This window comes from Salmo trutta, chromosome 32, assembly GCF_901001165.1.
Source record: "Salmo trutta chromosome 32, fSalTru1.1, whole genome shotgun sequence".
Classification (NCBI taxonomy): domain Eukaryota; kingdom Metazoa; phylum Chordata; class Actinopteri; order Salmoniformes; family Salmonidae; genus Salmo; species Salmo trutta.
Genome location: NC_042988.1, coordinates 40,355,076 through 40,369,529, shown reverse-complemented (window position 1 = coordinate 40,369,529; position 14,454 = coordinate 40,355,076). Strand labels below are relative to the sequence as shown.

General features: G+C 46.4%; 1 protein-coding gene across 1 annotated transcript in view; it reads left to right on the top strand.

Annotated features, from left to right (window-relative positions):
- The first annotated feature begins 720 nt into the window (after positions 1-720).
- Positions 721-14,454, top strand: part of LOC115171899 (acyl-CoA synthetase family member 2, mitochondrial) — a 24,722-nt gene continuing 10,988 nt past the window's right edge. The window contains exons 1-6 of the mRNA XM_029729102.1: positions 721-878; positions 2,840-3,035; positions 5,659-5,787; positions 5,885-5,938; positions 9,007-9,125; positions 12,104-12,266. Coding sequence (XP_029584962.1) covers positions 751-878; positions 2,840-3,035; positions 5,659-5,787; positions 5,885-5,938; positions 9,007-9,125; positions 12,104-12,266 — 789 coding nt within the window. The 5' untranslated portion in view covers positions 721-750. The remainder of the gene's footprint in view (positions 879-2,839; positions 3,036-5,658; positions 5,788-5,884; positions 5,939-9,006; positions 9,126-12,103; positions 12,267-14,454) is intronic.

The following is a 14,454-nucleotide window of genomic DNA, read 5'->3' as shown; positions in this document are numbered from 1 at the left end:
TTGAGGGGCTACCATGAAGGGCCCTGTTCAGTCTTCGGTGACGGGCTACCATGAAGGGCCCTGTTCAGTCTTCGGTGACGGGCTACCATGAAGGGACCTGTTCAGTCTTCGGTGACGGGCTACCATGAAGGGACCTGTTCAGTCTTCGGTGACGGGCTACCATGAAGGGACCTGTTCAGTCTTCGGTGACGGGCTACCATGAAGGGCCCTGTTCAGTCTTCGTTGAGGGGCTACCATGGAGGGCCCTGTTCAGTCTTCAGTGACGGGATACCATGGCGGTCCATTCACTTCCTTCTGTCATTGTTGTTGACAACAATTAGTGTAAGTGAAGCATTTTGGAAGCTTGAGGGTTAAAAGTAAATGAACTTATTATTTTCAGTTTTTCACAGCTTGCTTCCTCTAACACACATTTCCAAACACATCACCGTCTAAGCCAGAAAAATGTAGAAAAATATATACTTTCAAAAAATATTAAAAATCGCTAAATGAACATTTTGTGTACTGACCACCCTCCTTTTTCACCAAACAACCCACCCTGACATACCAAGCTAAAACCGTTGCCTCTACATGACTGTGCGCTATATAGCCTACATCCCATGTCATTACCTGTAACCTGTAAATACCCAATCAGACCAGTTTAGACAAGAGTTAAACATTTCACTACACACATTGTGATTCTCTCTCCTGAAGCCTTCAGTCAAAGGTCCCTCCAGTCTCCTGCTCTGTCCTGTCCTTCTGGTACCTCAGACCATGGCTACTCACCTCCTCAGACAGCTCAGTGTGTTCTCTAGAAGGGCTGTGTTACAACCTCTACAGGTGGTCTCCTCACTACAGAAGACATGGACACCTGGGAACCCAACCTGGCTCTGGTGCTGTAGGTAGGTTAACTCTCTTATCATTGTCATACACACTAGTCTCTTATCACAGCCTAGCTAATTTGGTGTTGGTGTAAAGATTATCCACAGAGTTAGACTAGTTGGATTATTTCTCTTTATTCACCCTTATTCGGCAAACCACGTTTTTTCTTTGATTTACCAACTGTAGAGTACAAACTAAAGGACCTGAATGTGACTGGACTTATTTAGACTGAGGGTATATCTTTCAATGCTTCCTTGTGAGATTTACTTTTCAGAAACATGTTTTTTACAAATCAAATATGTTTTAACTTGGATTGTCCAGCCCAGTTTCTGCTTTGTCTTGGCTGTAAGGAACAGGGTTCAGCGTGGTTGTCTTGGCACTGAACATGTTTGTTTTTTCACATATCCAGTAGTCCATTTTCCCCTCTGAAAGACTTCACATGTCCTGTGACCTGATGGGAATAATATTGAGTGAGTGAGGTGGGCCATATTTGTTCTAATAGCGGCCTGCTGTTTATGTAGGTTCCCAACAGAACAGCCGAGAGAGGTCGACTATGAAACCACAGCCCACAGAACTCCATAGGAGGTCAGGTTAGGATCCACAGGAGGTCGGGTTAGGGTCTACAGGAGGTCAGGTTAGGGTCTACAGGAGGTCAGGTTAGGGTCCACAGGAGGCCGGGTTAGGGTCCACAGGAGGTTGGGTTAGGGTCCACAGGAGGCCGGGTTAGGATCCACAGGAGGTCGGGTTAGGGTCCACAGGAGGTCGGGTTAGGATCCACAGGAGGTCGGGTTAGGGTCCACAGGAGGTCGGGTTAGGGTCCACAGGAGGCCGGGTTAGGGTCCACAGGAGGTCGGGTTAGGATCCACAGGAGGTCAGGTTAGGGTCTACAGGAGGTCAGGTTAGGGTCCACAGGAGGTCGGGTTAGGATCCACAGAAGGTCGGGTTAGGGTCCACAGGAGGTCGGGTTAGGGTCCACAGGAGGTCGGGTTAGGATCCACAGGAGGCCGGGTTAGGGTCCACAGGAGGTTGGGTTAGGGTCCACAGGAGGTCGGGTTAGGGTCCACAGGAGGTCGGGTTAGGGTCAGGGATGCAGATGTTTCCTTTCTGATGTTTGACTAACTCCAGTATTATATTGACATGTCATGGATAATGTCCACCAACCGTTCCCTGTCTGTTTCCACCCCCCTGTGTATCTCTCTCTGTATATACTGTCTTGCTAAAGTATTCATACCCCTTAGATTTCTTCACATTTTATTGTGTTACAAAGTGGAATTAAAATTGATTTAACTGCATTATTTGTGTCAACAATCTACTCAAAATACTCTGTCAAAGTGGAAGAAAATATTTTTTATCTTTTAAGAGTAATAAAAATTACATGACTAAAATATAGTCATTGCAGAAGTATTCAGCACAGCCTAAATTAGATCAGGAGTAAAATGTGGCTTTACAAATCACATAATAAGTTTCATGGACTCTGTGTGAAATAATAGGGATTGACAAGATTTTTGATTGACTAACCCGTCCCCCATATATACAACATCTGGAAGGTCCCTCAGTCAAGTATTACAGATTCAACTACAAAGACCAGGGAGTTTTTCGAAAGCATTATAAAGAAGAGCAGGGATTGGTAGATGGGTAACAATAACAAATCAGACTTTGGATATCTCTTTAAGCATGGTCAAGTTAATCATTATGCTGTGGATGATGTATTAAACCCCCCCAGACACATCAAAGCTACTGAACTGAGCTGCAGGTAAGGAATGAAATCCAAGGGGTATGAATACTATTTTAGAAGGTGTAGTATCTTTCCACGTTCATAATACATTTATAACCAAGGCATATCACATTTATAAGCAGTACACTTATGTGAGCTGTAGCTACAGCCATAGGACCTCCTCAGTGACCCTGCTGGGCCTTTAGAACGTCTTCATCATAATGTCTTATGAAGGCTTATAATACGTTTACGTCTCTCCCTCAACAGATCCCTCCATGTGGATAGTCCCCCCATGGTCCCAGGGCAGAGCTTCAGCTACGTCCATGGGGCCTCCTCAGTGTCCCTGCTGGGCCAGACGGTGGGTCAGAGTCTTCAGGCTGCAGCCGACCGCTGGCCCCACAGACAGGCCCTGGTCTTCCTGCAGGATGGAGTCCGTAAGACCTTCTCCCAGTTTCAGGAGGACGTGAGTCTCCAGGGAACAGCTAGTCTCACTAGGGAACATCCATCCTATATATTCACATCTGACACTAGGGAACACCCATCCTATATATTCACATCTGACACTAGGGAACACCCATCCTATATATTCACATCTGACACTAGGGAACATCCATCCTATATATTCACATTTGACACTAGGGAACAACTATCCTATATATTCACATTTGACACTAGGGAACATCCATCCTATATATTCACATCTGACACTAGGGAACATCCATCCTATATATTCACATCTGTTTCATCACATTTGGACGCCAGGAATCAATTTCCTTTTTCCCCTCTTCTCACCTAAGGCACATAAATGCATGATTTGTCAGTGCATTTCTAATGGTCGACAACCGTTCTGGTAAAGGGACACTGATCCCGTAGAGGTTAACTACATAGTGAAGTGGAATTGTAGTGTTTTAGTAGCGGTAACATAACAATAGGACTGTAGAGGTTTAGGAGGGGTAACATAACAACATGATTATAGAGGTTTAGGAGGGGTAACATAACAATAGGACTGTAGAGGTGTAGGAGGGGTAACATAACATCATGATTGTAGAGGTTTAGGAGGGGTAACATAACATCATGATTGCAGTGTTTTAGTAGCGGTAACATAACAACAGGACTGTAGAGGTTTAGGAGGGGTAACATAACATGATTGTAGATGTTTAGGAGGGGTAACATAACAACAGGACTAGAGGTTTAGGAGGGGTAACATAACAACAGGACTAGAGGTGTAGGAGGGGTAACATAACAACAGGACTAGAGGTTTAGGAGGGGTAACATAACATGACTGTAGAGGTGTAGGAGGGGTAACATAACATGATTGTAGAGGTTTAAGAGGGGTAACATAACAGGACTGTAGAGGTGTAGGAGGGGTAACATAACAACATGATTGTAGAGGTGTAGGAGGGGTAACATAACAATAGGACTGTAGAGGTTTAGGAGGGGTAACATAACAACAGGTCTGTAGAGGTTTAGGAGGGGTAACATAACAACATGATTGTAGAGGTTTAGGAGGGGTAACATAACATGATTGTAGAGGTTTAGGAGGGGTAACATAACAACATGATTGTAGAGGTTTAGGAGGGGTAACATAACAACATGATTGTAGAGGTTTAGGAGGGGTAACATAACAGGATTGTAGAGGTTTAGGAGGGGTAACACAACAACATGATTGTAGAGGTTTAGGAGGGGTAACATAACAACATGATTATAGAGGTTTAGGAGGGGTAACATAACATGATTGTAGAGGTTTAGGAGGGGTAACATAACAACATGATTATAGAGGTGTAGGAGGGGTAACATAACAACAGGACTGTAGAGGTTTAGGAGGGGTAACATAACAACAGGACTGTAGAGGTTTAGGAGGGGTAACACAACAACATGATTGTAGAGGTTTAGGAGGGGTAACATAACAACATGATTATAGAGGTTTAGGAGGGGTAACATAACATGATTGTAGAGGTTTAGGAGGGGTAACATAACAACATGATTATAGAGGTTTAGGAGGGAGAACATAACAACAGGACTGTAGAGGTTTAGGAGGGGTAACATAACAACATGATTGTAGAGGTTTAGGAGGGGTAACATAACAACAGGACTAGAGGTTTAGGAGGGGTAACACAACAACATGATTGTAGAGGTTTAGGAGGGGTAACATAACAACAGGACTTGAGGTTTAGGAGGGGTAATATAACAACATGATTATAGAGGTTTAGGAGGGGTAACATAACATGATTGTAGAGGTTTAGGAGGGGTAACATAACAACATGATTATAGAGGTTTAGGAGGGGTAACATAACAACAGGACTGTAGAGGTTTAGGAGGGGTAACATAACAACAGGACTGTAGAGGTTTAGGAGGGGTAACATAACATGATTGTAGAGGTTTAGGAGGGGTAACATAACAACAGGATTGTAGAGGTTTAGGAGGGGTAACACAACAGGATTGTAGAGGTTTAGGAGGGGTAACATAACAACAGGATTGTAGAGGTTTAGGAGGGGTAACACAACAGGATTGTAGAGGTTTAGGAGGGGTAACATAACAACAGGATTGTAGAGGTTTAGGAGGGGTAACACAACAGGATTGTAGAGGTTTAGGAGGGGTAACATAACAACATGATTGTAGAGGTTTAGGAGGGGTAACACAACAGGATTGTAGAGGTTTAGGAGGGGTAACACAACAGGATTGTAGAGGTTTAGGAGGGGTAACATAACAACATGATTGTAGAGGTTTAGGAGGGGTAACACAACAGGATTGTAGAGGTTTAGGAGGGGTAACATAACAACAGGCATTGTGTTTAGTGTCTCGCTCGACTTTGAAACCTACGGGAAGTCCAGTCAAAGTGTTGTTGTTGTTATTGGTTAAACATTGATATTGAAACGTAACAGGATGGGTTACCCTGTCAACTAGAAGATCCGTTATGAAACACAACTCCAGAACAACGGTGATGTATTATTCTCACAGTTCTAATCATTTGATGACTGATGCTACGGCAACAAAAACATCTTTCTTTGTACAGCTCTGGGCTTCTTTACATATAGGGATATCATCCTGTATATTACTACCTGGGTCATGGTCTCCCTCCTACCCAGGTTGACCAGGCTGCTGCAGGTCTCCTGGCCCTGGGTCTGAAGAGAGGGGACAGACTAGGAGTCTGGGGGCCCAACACATACCACTGGATCCTGTTTCAGTTCGCCACAGCCAAGGCTGGCATCATACTGGTGAAGATGAGCTATTAGATTAGATTCTAAAATGAATATGTACTATCTGTTAGGATCTATTGTTCCTAATAATAAAGTATTGTTCTAATCTCTACAGGTGTCAATAAACCCAGCCTATCAGCTGAAGGAGCTGGAGTACACCCTGAGGAAGGTTTGTTCTTGTCACGTCCTGACCAGCAAATGGAGCTATTGTTTTAGTTTTGGGGTCAGGACGTGGCAGTTTTGTGTATGGGAAGGTTGTGTTGTTGATTGGGACTTCCAATTGAAGGCAGGTGTGTTGAGTTGCCTTTGATTGGAAGTCCTATATAGGTGTGTGTGTTTTTCTTTGGGGTTGTGGGTGGTTGTTTTTGCACTGCGTTTCATAGCCTGCAGAACTGTTGCTGTTGTCACCTTTATTGTTTTTGTTAAGTGGATGCTTTACTCCTTATTTGAAATTAAATATGAGTATTCACATACCTGCTGCGCCTTGGTCTTCTCTCCATGACAACTTCTGTTACAGAACCACCCACCACCAAAGGACCAAGCAGCAGAAGAGGAGGAAGCCACAGGAGAAAAAAAGGGAGGAATGGACATGGGAGGACGTCCTGGACGGCAAGGGAGCCTACACCTGGGAAGAGATCCTGGCCGGAAGGGATCGCCTCCCATGGGAACAGGTGGAGGCACTCAGGAGAGTGGAGGCAGCTGGACAGAGGAACCAACGGGAACGTTATGCTGGAACACGGTTGGGTAGGAAACCCGAGAGGCAGCCCCAAGATTTTTTTGGGGGGGGGCACACGGGTAGTTTGGCCAGGCCAGGGAAGAGCCGTAAGCCAGCTACCCGTGACTACAGGGAGGTGCGTATGAGGTGGAGGGCGCCATGTTACGCTGAGGTACGCACCATCTCGCCTATACGGATGCACAGCCCAGTCCGCCCGGTACCAGCGCACCGCAGGTGCCAGGGCAAGGTGAGTATCGAGCCGGAAGGGGTGAAGCCAACCCTGCACTCAAGACCGCCAGTGCGCCCTTTCGGTCCGGTGTTTCCCGCTAGACGCACTAGCATAGAGGTGCGTGTCTCCAGGCTGGCACGTCCAGTACCAGCCCCACGCATCAGGAGTCTAGTGCGTCAGCCCAGCCTCGCCAGGCGTAAGTCGCCAGAGCTGCCCGCCAGTCAACAGTCACCAGAGCTGCCCGCCAGTCAACAGTCGCCAGAGCTGCCCGCCAGTCAACAGTCGCCAGAGCTGCCCGCCAGTCAACAGTCACCAGAGCCGCCCGCCAGTCGTACGTCGCCAGAGCCGCCCGCCAGTCGTACGTCGCCAGAGCCGCCCTCCAGTCGTACGTCGCCAGAGCCGCCCGCCAGTTGTACGTCGCCAGAGCCGCCCGCCAGTCAGGAGTCGCCAGAGCCGCCCGCCAGTTGTACGTCGCCAGAGCCGCCCGCCAGTCGTACGTCGCCAGAGCCGCCCGCCAGTCAGGAGTCGCCAGAGCCGCCCGCCAGTCAGGAGTCGCCAGAGCCGCCCGCCAGTCAGGAGTCGCCAGAGCCGCCCGCCAGTCAGGAGTCGCCAGAGCCGCCCGCCAGTCAGGAGTCGCCAGAGCCGCCCGCCAGTCAGGAGCCGCCAGAGCCGCCCGCCAGTCAGGAGCCGCCAGAGCCGCCCGCCAGTCAGGAGCCGCCAGAGCCGGAACTGCCAGAGTGGCCCGACTGCCCGGTTCTGCCAGAGTGGCCCGACTGCCCGGTTCTGCCAGAGTGGCCCGACTGCCCGGTTCTGCCAGAGTGGCCCGACTGCCCGGTTCTGCCAGAGTGGCCCGACTGCCCGGTTCTGCCAGAGGTGCCTGCCTGCCCGGGTCTGCCAGGGTGCCCTGCCTGCCCTCCGGCCCAGCCCGAGTGGCCCTCCTGTCCTCCGGCCCAGCCCGAGTGGCCCTCCTGCCCTCCATCCAGCCCGAGTGGCCCTCCTGCCCTCCGGCCCAGCCCGAGTGGCCCTCCTGCCCTCCAGCCCAGCCCGAGTGGCCCTCCTGCCCTCCGGCCCAGCCCGAGTGGCCCTCCTGCCCTCCGGTCCAGCCCGACTGGCCGTCCTGCCCTCCAGTCCAGCCCGAGTGGCCCTCCTGCCCTCCGGTCCAGCCCGAGTGGCCCTCCTGCCCTCCGGTCCAGCCCGAGTGGCCCTCCTGCCCTCCGGTCCAGCCCGAGTGGCCCTCCTGCCCTCCGGTCCAGCCCGAGTGGCCCTCCTGTCCTCCGGCCCAGCCCGAGTGGCCCGCATGTCTTCCGACCCAGCCCGAGTGGTCCGTCTGCCAGGGTCAGCTCGAGTGGCCCGTCTGCCCGGCGCAGCTATCGGCGCCACCTAAGTGGGCGACGCCGAAGGTGGAGCGAGGTCCACGTCCTGCACCTGAGCCACCTCCAGGATAGGTGGGTTGGGGAGGGAGGGTGTAGCACAGTGCCGTCGGAGACGGCAGCCACCCTCCCTTCCCTCCCTTATTGTTTAGGGGTTATTGTTTATGGGTTTTTTGTTGGTGTTTTCTGTTGGTAGGTGCATTCCGGGGTCTGCACCTTGAGGGGGGGGTACTGTCACGTCCTGACCAGCAGATGGAGCTATTGTTTTAGTTTTGGGGTCAGGACGTGGCAGTTTTGTGTATGGGAAGGTTGTGTTGTTGATTGGGACTTCCAATTGAAGGCAGGTGTGTTGAGTTGCCTTTGATTGGAAGTCCTATATAGGTGTGTGTGTTTTTCTTTGGGGTTGTGGGTGGTTGTTTTTGCACTGCGTTTCATAGCCTGCAGAACTGTTGCTGTTGTCACCTTTATTGTTTTTGTTAAGTGGATGCTTTACTCCTTATTTGAAATTAAATATGAGTATTCACATACCTGCTGCGCCTTGGTCTTCTCTCCATGACAACTTCTGTTACAGTTCTTAACCAGTACTATGTTGTTTTACACTTCCTGGTTTGACTGAATGAAAAGCTGAACTGATCCTGACCCTGGTGCTGTCTGTGTCCTTCCCAGTTTAAGACCCAGAGGTTCTGTTCTCTCTGTCTCTGTAGGTGCAGTGTAAAGCTGTGGTGTGTCCCACCCAGTTTATTAAGACCCAGAGGTTCTGTTCTCTCTGTCTCTGTAGGTGCAGTGTAAAGCTGTGGTGTGTCCTTCCCAGTTTAAGACCCAGAGGTTCTGTTCTCTCTGTCTCTGTAGGTGCAGTGTAAAGCTGTGGTGTGTCCCACCCAGTTTATTAAGACCCAGAGGTTCTGTTCTCTCTGTCTCTGTAGGTGCAGTGTAAAGCTGTGGTGTGTCCCACCCAGTTTAAGACCCAGAGGTTCTGTGACATGCTGAGACAGATCTGCCCAGAGATGGAAACAGCACAGTCAGGGGTCTTTAGGAGCTCCAGGTACGTTAATTCTGTACTATTGGACCATGAGTGAATTAGCAGACAGGTATGTTAATATTGTACTACTGCATAATGACTGAGTCAACAGACATATTGTATTACTGCACCATGAAGTAAACAAGTACCTAGCAGGATAGCTAACATCATAGATATAGAACCCTGAACATATATGGCATAATAGAGATCCGATTAAATTACTAGAAGGGCAATGTCATAAACCCTCAAAGTTCCTGAATGGTAAGATAATGGCAGCCATTTTGGTCAGGGACAAATCCAAACCAGCCTAATTGGAAGGAATGGAAGTAGAGGCATAGGGGATGCACTTCCTGCTTTTACTGATGCAGGAACATAAAAGTAAGGCATGTGATACTGTATATCAGAAATGTTGTATTAGAATTATTGGCTAATGTGAAACACAGTAAAAGGGCTACACAGGAACTATGCTGGATTGACTCTGAATAAGAAATATTACCACTGGAGGATGTCTATTTACCTGTAACTGTAAATGGAACCTCATTATCTGTGTATGGTGACAGACAGGGACAGTAGAGGACCTAATGAAGGCTGTTACTGTAATGTTACTGTAATGTACAGTGTATTCGGAAAGTATTCAGACCCGTTGACTTTTTCAACATTTTGTTACATTACAGCCTTATTGAAAAATAAAAATGAAATCCTCATCAATCTACACACAATACACCATAATGAAAGAGTGAAAACTGGTTTTTAGATATGTTTGCACATTTATTACAAATAAAAAACAGAAATACCTTATTTACATAAGTTTCAGACCCTTTGCTATGAGACTCGAAATTGAGCTCAGGTGCATCATGTTTCCATTGATCAGCCTTGATGTTTCTACAACTTGATTGGAGTCCACCTGTGGTAGATTAAATTGATTGGACATGATTTGGAAAAGCACACACCTGTCTATATAAGATCCCACAGTTGAAAATGCATGTCAGAGTAAAAACAAGCCTTGAAGGAATTGTCCGTAGAGCTCTGAGACATGATTGTGTCGAGGCACAGATATGGGGAAGGGTACCAAAAATGTCTGCAGCATTGAAGGTCCCCAAGAACACAGTGGCCTCCATCATTCTTAAATTAAAGAAGTTTGGAACCACCAAGGCTCTCCCTTAAGCTGGCCGCTTGGCCAAACTTAGCAATCGGGGAAGAAGGGTCGTGGTCAGGGAGGTGACCAAGAACCTGACAGAGCTCAAGAGTTCCTCTGTGGAGATGGGAGAACCTCCCAGAAGGACACCCATGTCTGAAGCGTTCCACCAATCAGGCCTTTATGTTAGAGTGACCAGACGGAAGCCACTCCTCAGTAAAAGGCACATGACAGCCTGCTTGGAGTTTGCCAAAATGCACCTAAATGACTCTCAGACCATGAGAAACAACATTCTCTGCTCTTATGAAACCAAGATTGAACTCTTTGGCCTGAATGCCAAGCGTCACATCTGGAGGAAACCTGGCACCATCTCTACGGTGAAGCATGGTGGTGGCAGCATCATGCTGTGGGGATGTTTTTCAGCAGCAGAGAGTTGGAGACTAGTTCGAATCGAGGGAAAGATGAATGGAGCAAAGTACAGAGAGATCCTTGATGAAAGCCTTCTCCAGGGAGCTCAGGATCTCAGACTGGGGTGAAGGTTTACCTTCCAACTGGACAATGACCCTAGACACACAGGCAAGACAACACAGGAGTGGCTTCGGGACAAGTCTCTGAATGTCCTTGAGTGGCCCCACCGGAGCCTGGCCTTGAACCCATTCTAACATCTCTGGAGAGACCTGAAAATAGCTGTGTAGCGACGCTCCACATCCAACCTGACAGAGCTTGAGAAGATCTCCAGAGCAGAATGGGAGAAACTCCGCAAATATAGGTGTGCCAAACTTGTAGTGTCATACCCAAGAAGACATGAGGCTGTAATCGCTGGCAAAGGTGCTTCAACAAAGTACTGAGTAAAGGGTCGGAATAATTATGTAAATGTGATATTTCTGTTTTTTATTTTGAATAAACGTAAAATTTTGGGGAAAAATTGAAGGGGCCTAAATACTTTCCAAATGCACTGTAACTGTAATGTAAATGTCATTGTGTTCCTGTAATGTTACTGTAATGTACCTGTCATTATATTACCATAATGTTACTGAATGGAACTGTCATTGTTACTGTAATGTAACTGACATTGTGTTACTGTAATGTTACTGTAATGTAACTGTCATTGTGTTACTGTAATGTTACTGATAGTGTTACTGTAATGTACCTGTCAATGTGTTACTGTAATGTTACTGTAATGTACCTGTCATCGTGTTACTGTAATGTTACTGTAATGAAACTGTCATTGTGTTACTGTAATGTAACTGTAATTATGTTACTGTAATGTTACTGTAATGTAACTGTCATTGTGTTACTGTAATGTCACTGCAATGTAACTGTCAATGAGTTACTGTAATGTTACTGTATTAACTGACATTGTGTTACTGTAATATTACTGGCACTGTTACTGTAATGTAACTGTCATTATGAAATTGTAATATTACTGTAATGTAACTGTCATTGTGTTACTGTAATGTAACTGTCATTATGTCACTGTAATGTTACTGTAATATAACTGTCATTGTGTTACTATAATGTTACTGTAATGTACCTGTCACTGTGTTACTGAAATGTTACTGCAATGTAACATCATTGTGTTACTGTAATGTAACGGTCATTGTGTTACTGTAATGTTACTGTATTAACTGACATTGTGTTACTGTAATATTACTGACAGTGTTACTGTAGTGTAACTGTCATTGTGTTACTGTAATGTTACTGTCATTGTGTTACTGTAATGTTACTGTATTAACTGACATTGTGTTACTGTAATATTACTGACAGTGTAACTGTAGTGTAACTGTCATTGTGTTACTGTAATGTTACTGTAATGTAACGGTCATTGTGTTACTGTAATGTTAACCTACTGTGTTCCTCCTGCCAGACTACCAGACCTGTGTATGGTGATTGTGACAGACAGCAGACAGACAGGGACTGTACATGTAGAGGATGTGATGCAGGCTGGAAGCAGAAAACACCACCAGGAGCTGCAGGACCTGCAGACCAAACTGTCCTTCGACGACCCAATCAACATACAGTTCACATCCGTAGGTATCCTGTTGAAAACAAGAAGAAGAAGAATACTTTACAGCTGATTTCCTGGACACAGATTAAACCAAGTCTTGGACTAAGAAGCATGTCCATAGTGATCTCCATTGGACTAGGCTTAATCTGTGTCTGGGAAATCAGGCCTTACACATCCCCACACACACCCCCCCCCACACCCGAGGTAATGGAAGAACAGGATCAGCTGCAGTGCAGCGCCCCCTGGAGCAGTAATACTCTACTGCACAGCTCACACATCTTATCAATAAATTATTATCAACACAGTATGTCATTACCCTCCCCTACACACAATTTAGTCTGTCTGATGTCTACTGGTCTGTAGGGAACAACAGTATTAGTCTGTCTGATGTCTACTGGTCTGTAGGGAACAACAGTATTAGTCTGTCTGTCTGATGTCTACTGGTCTGTAGGGAACAACAGTATTAGTCTGTCTGTCTGATGTCTACTGGTCTGTAGGAACAACAGTATTAGTCTGTCTGATGTCTACTGGTCTGTAGGAACAACAGTATTAGTCTGTCTGTCTGATGTCTACTGGTCTGTAGGGAACAACAGTATTAGTCTGTCTGATGTCTACTGGTCTGTAGGGAACAACAGTATTAGTCTGTCTGATGTCTACTGGTCTGTAGGGAACAACAGTATTAGTCTGTCTGATGTCTACTGGTCTGTAGGGAACAACAGTATTAGTCTGTCTGTCTGATGTCTACTGGTCTGTAGGGAACAGCAGTATTAGTCTGTCTGTCTGATGTCTACTGGTCTGTAGGGAACAACAGTATTAGTCTGTCTGTCTGATGTCTACTGGTCTGTAGGGAACAGCAGTATTAGACTGTCTGATGTCTACTGGTCTGTAGGGAACAACAGTATTAGTCTGTCTGATGTCTACTGGTCTGTAGGGAACAACAGTATTAGTCTGTCTGATGTCTACTGGTCTGTAGGGAACAACAGTATTAGTCTGCCTGATGTCTACTGGTCTGTAGGGAACAACAGTATTAGTCTGTCTGATGTCTACTGGTCTGTAGGGAACAACAGTATTAGTCTGTCTGTCTGATGTCTACTGGTCTGTAGGGAACAACAGTATTAGTCTGTCTGATGTCTACTGGTCTGTAAGGAACAACAGTATTAGTCTGTCTGATGTCTACTGGTCTGTAGGGAACAACAGTATTAGTCTGTCTGATGTCTACTGGTCTGTAGGGAACAACAGTATTAGTCTGTCTGATGTCTACTGGTCTGTAGGGAACAACAGTATTAGTCTGTCTGATGTCTACTGGTCTGTAGGGAACAACAGTATTAGTCTGTCTGATGTCTACTGGTCTGTAGGGAACAACAGTATTAGTCTGTCTGATGTCTACTGGTCTGTAGGGAACAACAGTATTAGTCTGTCTGATGTCTACTGGTCTGTAGGGAACAACAGTATCAGTCTGTGATGTCTACTGGTCTGTAGGGAACAACAGTATCAGTCTGTCTGATGTCTACTGGTCTGTAGGGAACAACAGTATTAGTCTGTCTGATGTCTACTGGTCTGTAGGGAACAACAGTATTAGTCTGTCTGATGTCTACTGGTCTGTAGGGAACAACAGTATTAGTCTGTCTGTCTGATGTCTACTGGTCTGTAGGGAACAACAGTATTAGTCTGTCTGATGTCTTCTGGTCTGTAGGGAACAACAGTATTAGTCTGTCTGATGTCTACTGGTCTGTAGGGAACAACAGTATTAGTCTGTCTGTCTGATGTCTACTGGTCTGTAGGGAACAACAGTATTAGTATGTCTGATGTCTACTGGTCTGTAGGGAACAACAGTATTAGTCTGTCTGATGTCTACTGGTCTGTAGGGAACAACAGTATTAGTCTGTCTAATGTCTACTGGTCTGTAGGGAACAACAGTATTAGTCTGTCTGATGTCTACTGGTCTGTAGGGAACAACAGTATTAGTCTGTCTGATGTCTACTGGTCTGTAGGGAACAACAGTATTAGTCTGTCTGATGTCTACTGGTCTGTAGGGAACAACAGTATTAGTCTGTCTGATGTCTACTGGTCTGTAGGGAACAACAGTATCAGTCTGTGATGTCTACTGGTCTGTAGGGAACAACAGTATCAGTCTGTCTGATGTCTACTGGTCTGTAGGGAACAACAGTATTAGTCTGTGTGATGTCTACTGGTCTGTAGGGAACAACAGT